Raw genomic sequence first — 21,306 nt, 5'->3', positions numbered from 1 at the left:
GTGATGTAGCAGCTGGAGGTGACAGCGTTGACCTGTCGGTTCATGGTGAGTGATGAGTTAAGTACGATGCCGAGGTTCTTGGCGTGGTCTGGGTAGGTAGGGGGGCTTCCGAGGGCGGTCTGCCACCAGGTGCTGTCCCATGCAGAAGGGGTAGTGATGAGGATTTCTGTCATCTCAGCGTTGAGCTTCAGGCAGCTGTTGGTCATCCAGACTGCAACGTCTTGCATTCCTTTCTGGAAGTTGAGTTTGGCAGTGGTCGGGTCTTTTGGTGAGGGAGAGGATGAGCTGGGTGTCGTTGGCGTAGGATACGATGTTGAGGCCGTGTTGTTGGACAATGGCTGCGAGGGGGGCCATGTAGAAGGGTGGGGCACCGGGATGAACCCTGTGGGCCTTCCCAAGTTGATTTTCGTGGGGTTGGAGAGGAAGGTTGGGAGTCTGATTCTTTGGCTTCTTCCGGTAAGGAATGATCGGATCCAGTCCAGGGCTGTTCCTTGTATGCCTGCGTTGTGTAGTCTGGCGACTAGTGTGCAGTGGGAGACAGTGTCGAAGGCCGCTGATAGGTCGAGGGTTGCGGAGTGGCCTTGGTCCAGGAGGGTGAAGATGCAGTCTGTGGCGGCGAGTAGGGCGGTCTCTGTGCTGTGGTTGCTTCGGAATCCAGATTGGGATGGGTCGAGGACGGCGTTCTCTTTAATGAATCGTCAGTTTCCTGTTGACTGTTTTCTCTGCAACTTTGGCTGCGAAGGGGAGGAGAGAGATGGGCCGATAGTTCTTGAGGTAGGTGTGGTCAGCTGTGGGCTTCTTGAACAGGGGTCTGACTACTGCGCACGTCCAGTCATCTGGGAAGGTGCCTGTTTTGAAGGTGGTGTTGATGGTGCATCGTAGTTCAGGTGCGATGGCGGCCGAGGCTCTGTGGTACATGTGAGGGGGGCGGTTGTCTGTGTGGATGCTTTTCAGGGTCGAGGCTGTTTCTTCAGCCGTGATCGGTGTCCAGTTGGAGATGATGGGCTGACCGGTGTCTCTGGGGGGCGGGGGCTGTCTGTGTGGCCTGGTGGATGAAGTTGTCGTAGAGGTTTTTGAACTTGAGGTGGAAATAGGTTCCAAGCTTGTCGCAGAGGTCTTGGGATGGGGTAATGTGTGTGGCTTTGCTGCGTGGGTTGGTGAATTCTTGAATGACACTGAAAAGTTCCTTGGAGTTGGCCAGGATTTTGTTGTGGATGAAGTTACTCTTGGTGGGTCTGATCTGGTTGTGGTAGTCCGTCATGGCGTCCTTATAGGTGGTGTGGTATTCTTGGCGTTTCTCCAGTGCTTCTCCAGGCATGTGCAGGTGCGTCTGGCTTATTGGAGAGCGGTGGTGAACCAGGTGGCTTTCCAGGAGCGTTGTCTGTCGGGGTTGCGTAGCGGGCGAGCTCGTCTGCGCAGTTGGAAATCAAGGTGTGGAGTTCTCTGGCTGCGTCGTTTGCGTCGGGTGCCATGGTGTAGTTAAGTTGCTCGTCTGTAACCTTGCTCCAGTTCCTTCGTGGTGGGCTTGGGGCTGGTTTTGGGTGCCTTGAGTTTGTTGATGGCGAAGTGTACGCAGTGGTGATCGGTCCATGTCGGCTGCGTTGTGTGGCTGAATTGGACGCTGTTTCCTGCTGCAAAGATTGGGACGAGGGTGTGTCCTGCTCTGTGGGTCGGAGTGTTGACGAGTTGTTTAAGTCCGATGCTGGCGAGGTTGTCACGAAGGATAGTGGAGTTGAGGTCGCTGGGGTTGTTCAGGAGGAAGTTCAGGTCTCCAATGGGTATGTAGTTTGTTGAGACGATGGTGTGGGGTGCGATAAAGTCGGAGATGGTGGTGGCGGGCCGGGGTGTCTGTAGACGAGGGTTCCTCGGAGTGTGGCTTTGGGGGTGGTCTGGATCTGGAAGTGCAGGTGTTCGGCGGAGGGGAAGGTTTCGCTGAAGTTGCTGAGGCGGAGGCTGCTTTTGAGCAATGGCGAGGCCCCCTCCTGGGTGGTTGGGGCGGTCTTTCCTCTGGATCTTGTATCCCTCTGGGATGGCGATGCTTATGTCGGGGGCGGAGGATGCGTTGGTCCAGGTCTCTGTGAAGAAGGCGATGTCGGGCGAGAGAGAGTCTAGTAAGTTCCAGATGTCCATGGTGTGTTTGTGTACAGGACGTACGTTGAGGAGGATGCATTTTAGGGTGTCGCCGGTGCTGGCGTCGGCGGTGTTTGAGTCTGGGGTGGCCGTGATGGCCTGGCACCAGTAGAGGCAGGAGAACTGGCCATGGGTCGTGTTCGGCGAGGCCTGTTGACATTCTCTAAGTCTTTCAGGGTTGAGTGCGGGGAGGGTGGTGATGTCGTGATGGGTAGTGGAAGGTCCAGGATTCATGGCTCTGGCTCTGGTTGGGTCGCGGACGGGCCAGACTGGTTTGCTTTTGGCGTTACCGCACAGCGGCTGCCATTAAGTAGGGGAGGTGGGAGAGAGAAGAGGCTGGGAGGCGGGAGCGGGGTAATTCCTGGGGGAAATTCCGGGGAGGATGGGCCGCAGGGGCAGAAGCCGCGAAAGGTGTAAGGAACAGGCAGGCACGAGAAAATAAACAGTGGTGGAATTAGAGCAAGACCCAGATGGGAAAAATTAAGAAAGAAAAAAAAACGTCTGAGAAAGGATACAGTGGTTATAGGCAGTCTGGTCCCAGTTGGAGCGGGCAGCAGGCGCAGGAGCTGGCAGCAGCCTCAAACCTCCCAAGGTGGAGGTCGGGTCTGGAGGCAAGAGGCGGCACAGCGGAGCTGCGGGGAGAGTGGACCTACACCGATGGTTGGAGGTCTTACTGCAGCAATGCACTAATCTAACTGGATGGGTGGAGTCCTCTACTTCCTCTCCTCCTATTTCACCATGCAGATCTGGGTCTCCCAAAATGGAACCCAGAGTCTGTCATGTATTGTACCATTCACATCACACATAGATTTAGCACATGCACACAACATAAACACACTTCACAGAAGTGCCATAATCCTGTATTCTACCATTTACAGGTGCCTAGCACATTTTTACTGCACAAGCATGGCATAGCACTACGCACCAACCTGATCTAGGCCAAGGGTGAGTTAAGCACACAGCAGCGGACCTTTAAATGAGTGAGGCTACAGGCCTCACTACAGTGACTCCGGTACAAAGGACCTGTTAATTCCTACTGATCATTACACGATATCCTGCCACCACTGCACTTGTGCTTCTTAACTCCTGCTAAAGGCAGTAAGTAGCCTTTCACCACTGAGGGTAGTGCTTTGGGCGCTCCTCTCAGTCCAACAAGAGCGCAATCTTTGAGACAGGCCTATGTCATGGCGCACATGCATGATCCGTTTGGCTACGACAGCAAAAATCAGAATTAAGGGTCGAGACATCAGTACAGTTGGGGCACACCTGTTACCTTTTGAAGGACTTTTTTGTCCTAACAGACTCCAATTACTCTGGCGTGATCAAATTTTGCTCAGTTACGAGAGAGACCAGAATGGTGTATGTGCCGGTAGGGATGTCAAAAGATGTACATCACCAGCTCAACACAAAGGAAGCCACCATTTTGTACAGCATATACACATTTGTGCTCCACCAATCACTAGTCCACCTGTGCAACGTAGGCCACGCATACAATATTCTTTATCCTCGTCTCAAGCATGAGGAAGGTGGAAAACTGAAGTTGCGGTCACTGAACACTGTACCGGGGAGAGCCGAAGGGCAGCTTTCTTACAAGAGTACAGGCAATTGGGCCTATGACCCTGCACTAGTGCTGCCAACACCGTCCTACACCACATAATCTGGTTTGAGGGGCAGCAGCCACTCAAACTTCGATGTAGCCGCTTTGAGCTCTGTAAAAACAAAGGCAGACACTAATCTCTTGCCGTTATCTTGCATGATTGTCAAACTCACTGGTGAAAAAAAATGTAGTCGTCCAGAACATCTACATTGCGAGGGCAGCAAATCTTCCCAAAGACATGCTGTTGACCTGAAATTTTGAAACTTTTTGTTACGGTTTTTGTTTTATTTTTAGTTAGGACATAGGCATTGTGATTCAGTGACTACATAACTGGCTAAAAGTTAATTTCCCTATGAATTAAATAGATCCTTGGGCAGTGAGATGAGGAAAAGGGGTTCAAAAGGTTTGAGGTAGTGCTTGAAACCAAGCAGAGCGCTTTTTAACTTACCTTGTTCTTAAAATACCATGTCCAGGGCTCAAACTTGAGTAAAGATTTATGACTGATAATGAACAAAGTGTTGTTCGTATGCTCCAACCTGTTTTCCAAGAGACTCTTCAAGTTCTTTTCAAATGAAAATGGCACTGAAGGGACAATGTCTTTCGTTTTCCAGGGAGGAGAGTAGGGGGCAGATGGATATTATTGCCTCTTGAGAAGATAATAAAAATTCATACTAGCACTTTGAGGTCCTAATAGCTGCAATAATATAACATGTTGAATGGGATGCTGTAATTGATGGCATGGCTGCGCCTGCATATTGTGCAAGGACCTATCAATTGACGCCCCTGTTCCAGAATAGCTATTAGGACTGATTGCATAGGCAATGTAAGTTCTTTAGGGCAGTTTTTCACCTTATGGACGTGCGATCACCGAAATGTGTTTAGGGGCTAGTCTGTATTTGGCTAACATTTGAAATTCAATCCCTCTGCTTCAGTACTACAGGTTAGTTGCCATAATTATTAGTTTAATGCTGCTGCTTCATCAGATCTTAATGACTAATGTCGGATCATAAACAAGTTGCAGGTGAGATATGGGAGGAGATATTCATGGGAACCAAAGAAAGGGTCTTTTAACTGCGCTATGTGTACTTTTAAGTGCCAAAGAGACTCATAATTTCATGAATCACTTAAAACATCCATATTCGCTTTAACATTTTATTCACATTTAGGATCTTGGAACGTGATGGTTGCCAGGGAGTGGACCTTTTTTGAGTGTTTAATTTTTTCTTTTTCTAATTTTTTGCTGTTAAATATTTGCTTGGGTGTAGTCCATAGATGAAGTGGGTGCTTGAATGAGATTGAATAGAGTGATTATTCAAATTTGAATGATTGTGTCTGTGTAACTTTTAGGTTGGGCTGAGTATGTAACTCTTATTACTGGTTATGTGCATTGTATTGGGTTAGTGGACTTGTGGAAGTGCTGCTGCTGATCTAGTGAACACAGCTACACGGTTGAACCTTGCCTCCTCAGATGATATTGTTGGAATAGGATTGGAAATAGGGCCTCAAGTGAGTTTATATTTTTATCATTAGGTCTGCTACCGGCGGATGGGCCACAATGAGATGGATGAGCCCATGTTCACCCAGCCTTTGATGTACAAACAGATTAAGAAGCAGAAAACAGTGCTGCAGAAGTATGCAGAAACCCTTGTCTCGCAGGGGGTGGTGAATCAACTGGAGTATGAGGTATGTTAAATTCACAGCACCTCTGTGGTCCCCTCCGACTCTTGCTCAGATAGCCTATTCTCATATATTTAAGGTCCATGAGACCTAATTTTGTTTTTCCCTTGCTGTTCACGGTGGCATGATAAATGTTATTCAGTTTGGTTCATTTATTTGTACATGATTTCCATAGTTTTAGTAATCATTAGGAAATTGTGATGTAAGCAGTTATACATAAAACCTATATAAAAAATCCAAGCACAGAGATACAGGAGCATATCAGCACAGTGAATGACCCTAGAACAGAGGATCTGACCAGATTGAAGAGATGTAGGTTGGAGATCATATACATAGGTAGTAAGCATTCAGAGGAAAAGCCCTGGTCCTAAATTGTATATAAAGTGCTTGTGCCTAAGGAGGTTGAACTTCATCCATATAATTACCAACCTGAAAACAACTTTTAAAATTAAAAAAATATAATAGTTAAAGTGCCTAGTGCCCTGGTATTCACGTATGTGGACTCTATATAGTCACAGTACCATTTTTTGAGCTGGGGAATATTTTTTTAGTCATGGGCTTTGGATTGTCCCACAGAGTGTCCAACCTCAATTAGAAAAAACACTGTCTGACCTTTCTAAACCAGCCAGTCGCCCGGCCTGTCTTTCGAGGGTTAATAGTTCTTCCACTGCGTCCTTAACTGGGATCTGGGTGTTAATAGTCCAAAAGTCTCACCCAAAACACAAGAACCATTAGGACAGCAGTATGAAGGATAGACTTTAGGCCAAGATTAAGGAGTACTGGCATTAGTGGGGTGTTAATTGGTAGATTTAAAATTGATCTTAAAAATGTGTTTTCCGCAACCTCTAATTGATTCAGTTGCTCCAATTCTGATTACTCTGCACCGTAGAGGACCGCGCCCAACCCTCTGGGTTGAGCCATTTTGGGCAATAGTATTTCTATAGCAAGAGAAATTGGTCAGAAAGCTCGTATTTTGATTCTCTTTACTATTGCACTGTTCACATGCTGGAGTGTGAAGGTGCTCTTTTGAATCTGAGGTGTCCAGGCCAAGTTATCAATGATTCGAACTCCCAAATAATTTAAAAAAAATTGACCAGGTCTAAAAAATTTGAGCCCAACCTCCGTTTCCCCTTAGAAGATTTGTAAGGTTTAACAACCATGAACTTTTTTTTAGAACAGTTGATTTAAAGGTCCCGAAACTCACATGTTGTAGCAAACCGTTTTAAGATGTTCTGGAAGCCCATTGTTTTTTTTTTTTTTTTAATGAGCAGCTTGTCCTCAGCAAATAAGATAGTGAATTAATTTCCCTGCTAGTTTAGGTGGGTCACTTCCACAATCATATAATTCATTAATAACCCCATTCATATACAGGGTGAAAGAAGTTTGGGCCAAAACACAGTCCTGCCGCGCCGCTTTTGAGACAATTATAGTGTTAGTTAAACCACCGTCGGGGTTCCACCTAACTCTAGTATAATTACCTTGATGCAGTCGGACCAAAAGTTGAAGCAGGCCACTAGGTAGCCCAAGATTCCTAGGGGCGGCCCATACTTGGTACGGTTTGTGGAGTCAAATGCTGATTTAAGATCAAGAAACACAACACACAGGTGTCCCTTCTTGATCGTAACTTCCTTCCAGATGAGCATAAAGAAGCGGAACACCTGGTCCAGTGTGCTTGTGGAAGCCCTAAACCCTGCCTGCAGATGGGAGAGTGTACTATTTTCCTCTATCCAACAATGAAGATGTGATCAAACCCTTATACTAAAAACTTTCTGTGTGACATCTATAAGACTAATAGGCTTATCATTTGAGAGATTCCCTTTCTTAAATATGGGGATTATTTCTGCACCCTTCCAGGTTTCAGAGATACCTCCCCACATAATAGCATTAAATACTAAGTAGAGCAACGGGAACCATATGTTTGGGTCGGAGCAATATAAATCTCTAGGTATTCTATCCATCCTGGTGCTGTCCCAGGCTGAAATGAGCAAATTGCATTCAGTTTTTCTAGGGTGAAGCTGACTGTGTCCCCTACTACTGGCTCTATAAAGCAATCCCTCCCTACCAGTGCATCATATACATAGGTCCTTCAGAGAGCGAAGATAGACCTTAAATTTGAGTTTGGTGCAAGAAGAATTTCCTCAAATCTTTACTAAGAATAGTGTTCCAGTGGAATAATTCCAAAGATCTGAACTTTAGAGGGACACTTGGTGGTTTTAGGATAAAGACTACATTCTGACATCTGTACATTTACATGGATGCCCTGTGTGAGGATTTTCTGGGATAGAGAGGTCTCCAAACATAAATACACAAATAATACTCAATGATACTCAAATCTACTTCGAAACTTCATTTCTCCAGCATTGGATTTTTATATATTCACCTGTTTGAATTATTCCCCGACAACAGACTAGGAATCCCTGGTAATCCCGAATAGCATCAACCATTGTTATAAAGGTCATAGGCCTCACCCACAGTGTATTTTTTTCCTTAGTAATGCATGCCCCTCATTTGAAACAATCTGAACTTTGACCATTTAAGTGGAAGTGCTTGCTCTCTGACTCTCCCTTCCAAGCTCTACCTCCAGTTTTGGTATTTTTCATATATTTGCGTGCAACCCACCCTCCTCCTCAATCAGAGGATTATCTGTTTTATCCTCTACTCACGCTTTATACTATGAAGTCTGAGTTATGGTGGCCTCGAAGGGGACTAGGCGAGTTAGCACTACCAACTCATTGAATGAAGTTTGGATTGTTTCAAATGAGGTGGATGTGCTACTAAACTAACAGTTGTTGTGACCTGTGGCCTTTTAACACTGTTTATTGCTATTTGGAATTACTGGGGTTTCACAGTCTGATGACAGCCTGAAGATAAAGCCACTTAAGTCACATTCTAACCACCAGTTTTTGATTCTTTCAAGATTTGACTTTGGCAACGCTGTGTTTGTCGGCATCCCAAAAACAGCATTCCTTCCACAGAGAGCTGCCCTGATTGCTGCAGCCAGACTTGAATAAATTCGGCCTAATTACTCCAATGATCTCCTTGCTTCACTGGCTCCCTATTGACCCACGGGTTAAGTTCAAATCGGGTTCATGTAAATTCATCCTTCCTCGCCAGTTTGCTTAAAAGATCATGTGGTTCCATATCTTTGAGAAAGAAGCAAAAATTGCTTTGTTTTTTCTTCAAGAACGTCCACATTTGTCCTTTTTTAGAAACGGCCTACCTATTCGGAAGCTCCCCCGGGCTGCGTTAAGAACAAACCAAGGCTGATGTCTTTCCACAAACGCCTAAAAGCACATGATTTCAAAATGTACACGTCAAATTAAACTTTACTGCTATATTGGTATTCTTATTAAAATAAATCCTGCTCTCCACCCTCGCTTTCTCACCTACTCCTCTACCTTCTACTGCTTCAGAGTGTTCCAGTGTTTCCTTACCCAGCATGGCAGTTCTAACAATTATTCTGGGACCTGCTACTGAAACAACGCCTGTCATGTTCTGTCCGTCACTCCCATTAGAGGAAACCATTGTTTTTTCCACCATTTCCTCAAGCACTCTGAGACACCAGGATGCAATACTCCTCGTTGGAGATTAAAGACCCTTGATGCCGGTATTCCTAGAGCTTACTCTGCAGGAAGGGATAAATAGCCCAGGAGATTGAAAATAGAGAAATGAAAATCCCAAAAATGTAATTACAGCAATCAGGGCAGTACTCCTACAACGTTCACTCCAAGAGAGGCACACAACTACAAATATGAACTCCAATAGCACATCCTTTATTCTGTCAGCTTCATGGTCACTCTGGAAGGTTTCACAGTTCGATCATATCACAATCTTTCATAATTCCCTGGTCATGGGTGCTGTTTAAGCTGAACATGGTGGCTCTTCAAACATAAACTCGTGTAATTTTTTAGATTCTCTGATTGTGTTCCATGGGGACCTTTCCTTTAGTTGGTCCCTCATCTTCTTGAACTATAAATGAGCATTGTTTTACCCCAGCAACTACAAAAGCAGCAAGGTTTAGGCTCCTGAGGAAGTACACACTTCTGCAGAAGGATCCTGCCTTCTAATCAATTGATTCTCCGCTATACTCTGACTTTTTCATACTTCTGATATTACTAGCAAGCATGGATGTATTTGTGGTTACATCAATGCAAGCTACCGGTGCTTTGCTCTTTTGAGCCAGTATGACCGCTTCATCTAAGTGTCATACAAAGATTCTCAGAAGGTTTTCCTAGAGAAAGATGGCTAGATTTTTCCAAAACGTATTAATGGTATTTCTGTATTGAAAAACATCATTGGCACTTCAGCTGGTTCACCTAATGTGGTGGTAAAAAGATACTATTCTGGCCTAATTCTTAAAAGATCATTATGTATCCACCTTATAAACTTAAATGTGCAGGTGCAGTTGAAGATCATAAAATTTGGCATTGCACTTTCATCCATATTCGAGCCACACTATTTTGAAGAATTAGACCAAACGAAATCTGAAGCTGAGATACTTAAGTTAGTGTTTTGATAAAGAATATACTTCACAGCACCCATTTCATTTTGTTAGAAAGGGTTGATACACCACTGTCGCAATACAATAGTGACGATGCTGTTAATAACTGAAAACATTCTGTGAATGAGGGGCATCATCCATTGGTAGCAGCTGGACAACTTTCTATTCTTGCAGAGCAATTTCTCCCAGGACCTTGTGCACTAAAGTAACAATAACTTGCGCCCTTGCCATGCATTGCGAATTACCTAATTTGTTGTATGGCATCTTCGATAACACTGTGCCTGGTGGTAACTAGAGTTTTAGGTTTGAGGCATATGTGGCTGTAGATGCACATGCTGTGCATACTCCTGACATTTAGTGTTGGGTCCAGCTGTGGGCAAGTTGTTTTTCTTTGAAGAATTCTTCTTAAGTCATGAGGTAGCGTGACTCCACCTCTTGCTGGTTATGCGCGTGTTCATCAGCTCCATGGTAAAATTTGTTTCTGCTGTTGTGTTTGGACTTGTCTTACTGAGCTCTGTATCGATGCAGTCACGGTGTTCTCTTCGCTGTCTCGGTCTTCCATCGGTATTGTTTTGCTATTGCGCCTTCCCTTTGTCGCATAGGCTTGACTCGTGTAGTTTCGATCGAATAGGCATTGAGGCACCCTCGAGCCCAGAAGGGGCTCTCCCTCGTCTTTTTTTACTCTCCTTGCTATGCCCTGCCTGTAATTGAATGGAATGGACCGCCTTCCAATACGGCTCTCTTTGTCACGCAAAATGCCTCGGAGCCGATCTACATAAGGTCTGTAACCTGTCTCTCGCTTGAGCACAATGCCTTCTGCGACACCTGCCAGTCCTCTGGTTGAAAAAGACTCTTTGAGGCTGCCTGGCTCATCGCTTGAAAATGTTGCCCAGAGGTGGAGATGACACTCCAAACCTCTTCTGCATCATGGCCCCTGAGGGGGACATTAGCCGAAGTTGTTGGCAGTCGAGAAGGGTGAGTCCTCTCCTAAAGCAAGTTTTGGCTCAGACTTTGAAATCAAAGACCTCCCGCCTGCTCAACTAGTCTTGAGTATGGTCCCTCCTTCCTGACCCCTCAGTACAGTTTGCACTCTGGCCTAGCTCCCCCAAAGAGCCAGACAGCCGCACTGGAGGTTTAGAGACAGGCTTCCGGTCGCCACTGCATTCGGGTCATGGTGAGCATGGAACTTACAGTTCGGACTCCATGGTCTGCCATGTCTTGGCGGTGAAGGAAATCCTGAAGCCTTCGCACTCGTAGCAAACCACTCCCTCTTCCCAGAAATGCTCTTCAAGGCCAAAGCCAGCTCTGCATCTATGAAACATGTACCAGCACCAAAGTTGCCATCTTCCTTCTGATCCATGAACCCTGTCCTCCAGAAGCTGCACGTAGAGCCCGCCAGTGGCACATTCGGGTCCACGCCTACACGGGGCCTATCCATTGCCAGTCACCGGCGCCCTCAGTGTAGGCATCCAAGAACAGCCCCGCTTCACGGAGGCTCTAGAACCCCACCACCACCCAGGCAGAGGAAGCAATGTGACAAGGTTACCAACCCTCTTCCACACCTTCAGCCTCTTGTCCCCTCCATCTCTTATCCCCTCCCAACCTTCTCCCCGGCCCCAAACCCCACCCTCCCCACTGTACAAAAACAGGGTTTTTGTTGCAGTAGTCCCTTCCCATGTTTTGCCTGGTATTTGATTGAACTTTGAAGTGCGCTGGGTTCCTACTAACCAGGTTCCCTGTGTTCTTTCCCCAAAACAAGAGAACTGGTCAGTTGATCCCCCAGATGGCCAGGCCTTTAGCACCTTTGTAAGTCCCTGGTAAGTGGTATACCTGGTACCTAGGAAATTGGTACTAAAAAGGTCCCCTAAGATCTGCAGGTTATCTTCTGCCACTCTAATGCACCTAGCACCACTCATACAGAGTGCCACTGCAGGCAGTGTGACAAGGTGCTCTAAAAAGTGAAAATACAACCTGTAATATTTGTAAGTCCCCCCACAGCAGGCCCCACAGCACTAAGGCTGGGTGCATAATATTACATGTGAGGACATATCCGCATGAGCAGATATGCCACTGTAATGTCTAATTCCCTTACTAGTTATTACAAGTGAACAGGAAACCCATATTAAGGCATGTACTGGCACTGGTCAAAATGAGTTTACCAGCTACATAATGGCTTCACTAAAACCTTTAGGGTTTGGTTTCAAACACCTCGTATTATTAAACCCACACTGAATCAAGTGATGGATTTATTGATGCATGCACCCAGAGAGTACCTTGGAGGTAACCCCTGAATCCTACTAGTCCTTTAGTGTGCTGGCTGACTGGTCCAGTCCAGCCTGTTACCACAGATAAGTTTCTGACCCCCTAGGAGGTGACAGAAACAGTGCCTGCTCTGGCATGAGTTATTGTACACCTCTACCAAGCAGGATGACTAAGTAATCAGCATGGCAAGGCAGGAGACTTCAAAGGCCTCTGCCGCTTTTGATATGAAACCCAAGGCTTGCCTAGACAGTAAAAATGCCACCTCCTGCCCAGGGCCCATCTAGCACCAGGACAGGTAGGAAAATAAATGAGCTAGTCTTGAGATGTGTTCACCCTCCACTCGTACCGCCCTCAACTTGGGCTACCTGATGTGCACATGACTAGGGAAATTCCGCCATCTTGGTGTTTGGTGGAATTAGGATGCTCCTCTGGATCTGAAAGAGACACGTTAGTGATAGATTCCTTACCTTAGAATATCCCCAGGCGTCAGACTGGATCCGGAAATTTTTGCGTAGCAGTACCCTTGCGCGTCGGTAGGCGTCGTCTGCGGCTCCGCGTCCGTCGTCGGCGGCGTCGTGGGCGCCGTGATGACGTAGTCTGAGTACTTAGAGGCTGCCTCCGCGCGCTGACGTCAGTTCTTCTTTTTCCCGCGCCAGCTAGCACACATCTGGAAAAAGCAGTACTTTAGTCACTTTTTGATTAGACTTTTTGATCCCTTTTGATAATTTTTCTGGAGTCTTGCGACTCCGGACGGTGCCGATTGGGATGCCAGATTTCAAGCCTTGTGAGGATTGCGACCGACTGATGTCGGTCGCCGACCCTCACAGTCGTTGTCTCCACTGTCTCGGCGTCGACCACGACGACAAGACCTGCCCCGACTGCCTGGCCCTGACTTCGAAAGCTAGGCGGGAGCGGTCCCGCAAGCGACTCGAACTCCGGCAGTCGGCTCCGTGCGGCGAGAGGTCCCGGTCCCACCAGAGGTCGAGGGACAGGTCGCGGGGTAGGAGCCATCACAGCTCCGAGAGTCGACATCACTCCTCCGGGTCTAAGTCTTCGTCAGGTAAGCACAAGAAGTCGAAGAGACGTCATCGCTCTTCTGACTCCCCCTGACGCTCTCGCTCGGGTGACACCGCCCACGCGGCTCCATCTGAGGCTCGGGTGTCGCAGCCTGCTCCATAACCTCCGGTCCCTGGGCAGAACGCGACGCCGGGGTAGATCGAGCGTTTCCTCATGGCCATGAGGTCCCTCTCTTCCCCGACGGGCTCCGCGGCTCCTTCGGGCCCAGCGGACCAGTCTGGGGCCCCTAGCGGGTCGGGGGCTTCGGCCCCGATGCCGCTGGCACCTTCAGGCCCGGTGCCGCAGGGCCCCACTGGATCCGCTTCGGGATCCGGGTCGTCGCCGGTTGACCTAACGACCTCACCGGCGCTGGTCCCTCGGGTGTCACCTCCGGCGCCGTCTTTGGGCGGCGCTGTCCCCGATGCCTCCCTCGCTCCGGTTCCAGTGTCGGAACGGCACCGCTGGGCGCCGCTTTTGACGCCGCTTGGGGAGTTTACCTTCTATGAACTGGCCCCATCGTTTGACAACCCTGATTATCAGGGGATGGGTGATGAGTATTGGGAGGGGTCGGAGGACCCTCTGACCCGAGAGGGTCAGTCACAGGAGGACTGGACAGGTGGACTTGGGGATGCCAGTGGTCTGGACACATCACCAGACACTGGCTTTGTCTCGCCTCCTACCGTGGCTATGGAGGAGGGGGCAACCTACAGTGTGGTGTTGATGAGGGCGGCCAAGGCTTTGGGCCTTGAGCTCCCCGTCGCGGCCGTGAGGACTAACCTCCTCACTGAGGTCCTTAAACCGCAGTCAAGCTCGGCCGAGCCTCTGCTGCCTTGACCGACGTTCTTTTTGGCACTTGGTCCAGGCCCGCTACGGGTTCGCGCGTAGATAGGAACGTGGCCAGACTCCACCGCCCGGCCCCGGGCGACCCAAGTTTCCTGTCCACCCACCCCCGAGAGTCTGGTCATCCAGGCTTCCAATTCCCAGACCGCATTCTCGTCGGCTCCGCCGGACAGGGAATCCAAGAGGTATGAGCAGTACGGCAAGAAGGTATTCTCATCCCTTAGTCTGGGACTGCGGTCTTCCAACACCGCATGCCTCTTGGGCCGCTACACCCACTCTCTGTGGGACATCGTCGCGGAATTGCTGCCAGAGTGGCCGTTGGAGGTACGGGCCAAACTCGACCAAGCCCTTGTGGAAGGCCGGGATGCAGCAAAATATTCTATCCGGTGTGGGCTGGATACCACCGACTCACTAGGCAGAGCGATGGCAACGACGGTGGCGATTCGTTGCCACGCCTGGTTGAGGTCCGCCAACTTTTCGACTGATGTCCAAAATACACTGATGGACATGCCGTTTGATGGCCGTTGCCTTTTTGGCGACAAGGCAGACCATGCGCTTGAGTGCTTTAAGGACTCCAGGGCTACGGCCAAGTCCTTGGGCCTCTCGGCCCGCGCCAGCAAACGGGTGCCTTTCGCTCCTTTCGTGGCCAAGGAAGGGGCGCCCCCACACGTGCTGCCAGCCACGCACCGCAGACTAACATCCAACGTGGTGTCGGCCGTGGAAATAGCCGTGGAGGCGGTCGGGGACAACGGCTTGGCCAGTCCACACCCTCCCCCGCAGCATCCATCTCTAAACCCTCCTAGTCCGTGCTTTTCGCCCATGTGACGCCAGTGGGGGGCAGGATTCTCCATCACCACTCCCACTGGCGCACTGTCACATCGGACAGGTGGGTGCTGCAAATCGTCCAAAGGGGCTACTCCCTCCCCTTCGAGACGACCCCTCAAGCCATGCCACCGCAACACCACCGCGTATTGGGGGATCATTTGCGGCTTCTGCGGGAGGAAGTATCGGTCCTCTTGGCCAAGGGGGTCATCGAGCGCGTTCCTGGGCCAGAAGTAGGGTGTGGTTGCTACTCCCACTACTTTCTGGTACCCAAGAAGGGCAAAGGGGGCCTACGCCCTATCTTGGACATACGGAACGTCAACGGCCTCCTCCGGAAGGAGAAGTTCAAAATGCTGAATTTGAGGAAGCGGTCTTAGGTATTGAGCCACTCCATGAAATAAAGGAGTATAAAAGGGCCCTTTGCAAACACCACGGCACAACCAAGGGAGCCGGCGTAAGGGGCAGCGAAGAGGGATTCTCCTCATAGACTCGTGAGTAATACCAACCCAAAAGAAACGATCTTACCACCCCTACAAATATGTAAGTACCGGGCAAAGCAGTATTTGTGTTTCTCCCTCACAGGTAGCAAGGAAGCACGAGTAACCCCTACGTTAATACGGTCTCATGGAGTTGTAAACTCCTAACAAAACAGTATGTTATGCCCACTGTGAGCTTCACAGAATTTTCTTATTTCCACAATAAGTTTATGACTCAGCAAGTATCACATGGGCTGACTACAACCCAAGATTCGCCTAAAAATTAGAGTGTTTGTTTTATGTTACATGTGTGTCTGTCTAGTATTTGTCCTTTTTTTATATATATTTTCACTACAGGCACGTTCTTCATGTGTAGAATGACACTAACGTGTCTTGAAATTCGAACCGCACCGTTTTATGACTGTATCCACGGCTAAACACGCCTAGTGTTTTTTAAGGAATGGACCACCTGAAAAAAATGTTTTTTCCTTCTCCTTACAGGTCCGCTAAATAGCGGTTGTTCAGTAGGTACATTACATTACCTGCACTTGTAAATTCCACTTTTTTAGCATATAAAAATTCTGAAAAAGTAGAAAAACGTGAGTAAGGTTGGGATTTGTGCACCCCAGTCCTGAAGAAGGTGTTTTTACACCGAAACATGTTGACACAAACCTAGGAAGTGGCGCACATAGGTTACGCCAAAACCTCTTCTCTCACCTTTTTATTAGTACCAGCCCGGGGGCCAATTAAAGTTTTTTTGTTACCCCACGAGCCAGGCACTTTTTAAACCCCACTCACTATCAAACCCCACCACAGCACTCACTTATAAATTCCCTCACCTACACCACACCTAGCCAATGTAAGTGATCCAAAACAAACTACTATCTTTATTCACCCAAAGACTGGTCACATAGTCACCAATATAAGAACAACGAGAACAAGACCTCAGGCAGGTACAGGACAAGGATGTTCCCCTTGTTCCTGATCAATAGGCATTTAGCAGCAAAGTTTTGCTGTTAAGAAACCCCTCACCCATCTACCTGGTAGATGGAATGCTTCATCATCGGGGCCCAGCTGGATCACCGAGTGCGATCCAGCTGTGCTGCAACGCCTGTCTACAGCGGAGCGGGATTTCGTGTGGAAAGTGAAACGTGCTCTGTGAAGTGAATTATGTGTTAAAAATGCCTATAGGAAATACCCTTTTAAAAGTTTTAATGGAAGGGTCTATGGCATAAGTAAAAACGTATATGAGATATACTTCAGGTAAAGAATGTCCCTCTATATCTCTGTCAAGAAAGTGCAGGTCTACTAGTTTCAGCCTTCTCCGGTATTCGTGAGGCTTTCTTCAGGACCATTGGTGTACGTGGACCAAAAAACTTTATATGTCCATGGTCAGGTGTAGATATATCAACGCACACCCTAAAGCGCGTTGTGCGTGTCGTGGATCAATATACTTACGAATCCATATCGTTAAGTACGTTGTCTTAACGGGTAAATTACTACTTGGGTCCAACCTCTCGTTGGAATGCTAGGGGACCGTTCGTCGCCTCTAGCGTGGTTTCCAAACCTATAGTGCGGAGGAGGACCCGGCAAACACAGAGGCCGGGTCCTCCTCCGTACTATAGTTTTTTTTTCCACAAACTCCAGTTCCTCCAAAGAAAATTCATATAGCTACTAACACTTCACACCCACCTTCACCTCCACCACCAATTCACCCCAATTTAATTATTTCACCACCACACACTCCACAATCCGAGGATAGTGACAATTCACAAGGGGGTGGGCAAATAGATGAAGACCTAATGCCATTAGATCCTGATGAGTCATCACAGGAACCAGACCTATGGCATGATTATAATACTGATCCTGATCTAACAAATGATCCAGACTTCTACCCCTCAAAACCATCCCCACCAGATGACAATGTGGGGTTTACCCAGCTAATTGACAGAGCGGCTACATACCACAAGGCCAAACTTCATTCAGACCCTGCAGAAGAGGATTTTTTATTGGAGACTTTTGCCCAACCACAACACTTTACTCAGGTCTTACCCATGCTACAAGGCCTTCTTAGAGATGCTCCTGGGGTGTTCAAAGACCCAGTTAGAGCTAGGGTTCATAACCCCAGAGTAGATAAAAAATACAAAGCAGCTCCCGCTCACCCTATGTACATCAAGGGCCAACTTCCCTTAGATTTACTAGTAGTTGCTAATGCACGCAAAAGGGCAATCGTCTAAGGGTCAGGTGACACACCACCTCCTGGCTAAGAATCTAAGTTGTTAGACGTGTCAGGTAAACGCATGGCGTCTCAATCTGCAAATTCATGGAAGATATTAAACACACAAGCTCTTCTAGCAAGATAAAATAGGGCTCACTATGATGAGCTGGAAAAGCTCATTCAACATCTAAATCGTAAATAAATCGTAAATCATACGTTCTTATATAGCGCCCTTCACCGTAAGGTCTCAAGGCGCTTGCTTTGGGAACCCGTCCTGGCTTTTCCCTGTGAGATAACCCCTACTGGGCATCCCCAAGGTGAAAGCCAGGCATCCCATCACAGTGGGGCCGTAGTGGAGATTAAGCAAGCTATTGCCCAGAGTTGCAGAGTGTGAACCCAAGATTCGAGTAGGCACCGAGGCGAGAATTATCGAGTCCGTGGACATTTTGAGCTCAAGACCCTGCCGCGTCGGGAATTGAACCCTGGTCCCGGGTCTGACCTCTGCGTCCGGGTCTGCCTCCTCTAACCGGTGAGCCACACTTCTCCACCGTACCCTAAGAATATAAGGACAAAGCTAATTACCTTATACAAGAAGGCAAACTTATAACCAATACTTCAATCAAAAGTGAGCTTGACGCAGCAGACACTGTCACGGGTAATAAATACTAGTGTTCTGCTATGTAGACACACCTGGCTCAGGGGGTTTAAGCAAGAGGTGCAAAGTACCATTCTAAATCAACCATTTGATCACGAGCACCCCTTTGGACCTACAGTCAACGCATCTTTAGAGAAAATTAAAAAAGACACAGAAACAGTAAAGTCTATGGGAGCCTTACAGTCTCCATCTGCCAGAGGCTCTTTCCGTCGCTCCTTTTATACAGCAGGTTCCAAAACAAATACATCAGAACACCCCACATCATCTTATAATAGTCCCAACCAGGGCTCCTTTTCTAGGAGATACAATAGAGGAGGTTACAGAGGTAACAACAATAAGTGTATTGGCAGAGGTAGTTATAACACCCGCAACTCCCCTAACAATAAACAGTGACTTCACTGCGCTTCCCCCGATCATCCCACTCCTGTCGGGGGAAGCCTCTCACAGTTCCTACATATCTGGAATTCCATCACAACAGACAAGTGGGTAAGACAAATTATCCTGTATGGTTATTGCCTGGAACTCACTTCTACACACCCTCAGCAGTCCTCCAAGACAGCGTTCAATGTCATTAGAACACCTAACGGTCCTCAAACAGGAAGTCTTAGCAAGGTTACAAAAAGATGCAATAGAGCCAGTTCCTCTACTTCATCAGGGCACAAGAGTCAACTCCCTTTATTTTCTAATTCCAAAAAAGGACGGCTCTCTAAGACCAATGCTAGACCTCAGACCGCTCAACTTTTACATTCAATCAGACCCCTTCCACAGGGTCTAGATTTAAAGGATGCCTACTTCCACATTCCAATACATCCTGCTCACAGGAAGTAGCTCATATTTGTGGTAGATGGTCAACACTACCAGTTCAAGGTGCTCCCATTTGGAGTCACTACAGCACCCAGGGTTTCACCAAATGCCTTGCGGTGGTTGCAGCCCATCTCAGAAGGCAACAAATTCATGTCTTCCCCTACCTAGACGATTGGCTCATAAAAGCAAACTCCCACAACAGCTGTGTTCAACACACACTCCGGACAATACAGTTGCTTCACAGTCTGGGGTTCACAATAAATCTAGGCAAATCCCATCTACAACTGCCTACAATGCAACAATATCTAAGGGCTACAGTGAATACTTCCACAGCCCTAGCATATCCCAATCCCATCAGGATAAATGCTATACAAATCCTAGGTCAAAGATTTCAACCACAACGCTCCCTGCCAACAAAAGTGTTCATGTAGCTAATAGGAATGATGGCATCTTACATTTTTCTCGTCCCTCATGCAAGATTGTAAATGCGCCCATTACAGGAATGTCTAGCACGTCAGTGGAACCAGGCTCAACTAACAGATCTGGTGTTGGAGGACGACCACATCCATCTCTCTCTGCAGTGGTGGACCACAAAAAACCTTTCCAAAGGGCGGGCGTCCCTCGAGCCAGTTCCACAGATAGTGCTAACAGATGCATCGCTCACCGGCTGGGGAGCACATCTCTAAAACCATACCATTCAAGGTTTATGGACCTCTCAACAAAAAAAAATTCCACATCAACTACCTGGAAATGTTGGCAGTCTCTCTAGCGTTGGAGTCTTTTCAACCGCAACTGCTAGGCAAAGCTGTCCAAATCCGTACAGACAACATGACAGCAATGTATTACATACAAAAACAGGGAGGGGACATTCTCTCCAGTTATCCCGTCTAGCACAGAGCATCTGGAGATGGGCCATTTCTGGAAGATATACCTCCTAGCAGAACACCTAACAGAGTACACAATCAAATAGCGCATCTGCTCAGCCGTCAAATTCAACAGATCCACCAATGGGAACATCATCCTCAAGTTCTTCTTCCATTCTTTCACATGTAGGGACATCCAGATGTAGATCTGTTCGCCACACACCAAAACGCAAAATCCCCAAGCTTCGCTTCCAGGTATCCACACCCATTGTCCAAAGGCAATGCGCTATGGATGAATTGGTCAGGCAAATTTGCTTACGCTTTTCCGCTTCTCCCACTCATTCTGGTGCTAGTGAGGAAACTCCAACAGCATTCCTTCACAATGATCCTGGTTGCTCCAACATGGGCAAGGCAACCTTGAATCACAACTCTGTTGGAACTATCAGTAGTACCACATCAAAACCTGCACCTCTCACCCAAGCTTCTTACTCAGAACCAGGGAGAGATAAGACACCCAGATCCCAATCAGCTCAATTTTGCGATCTGGCTCCTGAAATCCTAGAGTTCGGCTACCTTAATCTTCTGCCAGACTGTATGAATGTTATCAAAGAAGCTAGACTCCTTACAACAAAGGCATGCTATGCAGCAAAATGGAAGAGGTGAGTCATTTATTGTTCTCACAACAAAATTGTCCCACTCAATGCCTCCATTCAAAACATCTGTTACCTTTTGCATCTACAACAATGTAACCTATCGTATAAATATATAAGACTACATTTCGCTGTAATAGCGGCCTACCTGCAAAACAGACATTTGTCTTTGTTTAGAGTTCCCAAAATCAAAGCTTTTATGGTAGGACTTAAAAGAATAATTCCACCAAGAGCTCCACACTCCAGTGTGGCGTCTCAATATAGTCCTTACCAGACTAATGGGTCCTCCATTGGAACCTTTACACAATTGTGAACTGTAGCACCTTACTTGGAAAGTATCATTTTTAGTCGCTATCACATCTCGGAAGTGTAAGCGAACTCCAGGCATTAACCATACAAGAACTATTTTTGCAAATCCATCAAAAAAAGGGGTTCTTACAACAAACCCAAAATGTTTACCCAAAGTAGTATCTGCCTTCCATTTAAACCAGTCTGTTGAACTACCAGTATTCTTCCCTCAACCAGAATCAGTGGCCGAAAGAGCTCTACACACCCTTGATGTTAAAAGAGCATTACTTTACTACATTGAAAAACGAAATCCTTCAGAAAGGCCAAACAACTTTTTGTAGCTTTCTCCCCACCTCATAAGGGCAATCCTATATCCAAAACAGGAATTGCAAGGTGGATTGTAAAATGCATACAAATATGCTACCTTAAAGCAAACGCACGTTAACCATTCCCCCTAGAGCTCATTC

At 47.5% G+C, this 21,306-nt stretch overlaps 1 protein-coding gene across 4 annotated transcripts in view; it reads left to right on the top strand.

Moving 5' to 3' along the window:
• The window catches only part of OGDH (oxoglutarate dehydrogenase), a 514,759-nt gene that overhangs the window by 337,889 nt on the left and 155,564 nt on the right, over positions 1-21,306 (top strand). For all 4 annotated transcript variants that reach the window (XM_086943425.1, XM_086943426.1, XM_086943424.1 and 1 more), the window contains one exon: positions 5,258-5,410. In XM_086943425.1, coding sequence (XP_086799551.1) covers positions 5,258-5,410 — 153 coding nt within the window. The remainder of the gene's footprint in view (positions 1-5,257; positions 5,411-21,306) is intronic.

This window comes from Lissotriton vulgaris, chromosome 11 (genome assembly GCF_964263255.1).
Source record: "Lissotriton vulgaris chromosome 11, aLisVul1.2, whole genome shotgun sequence".
In the NCBI taxonomy this organism is placed as follows: Eukaryota; Metazoa; Chordata; class Amphibia; order Caudata; family Salamandridae; genus Lissotriton; species Lissotriton vulgaris.
The sequence above is the reverse complement of the archived record's forward strand: the minus strand, read 5'-3'. Positions and strand labels throughout refer to the sequence as shown.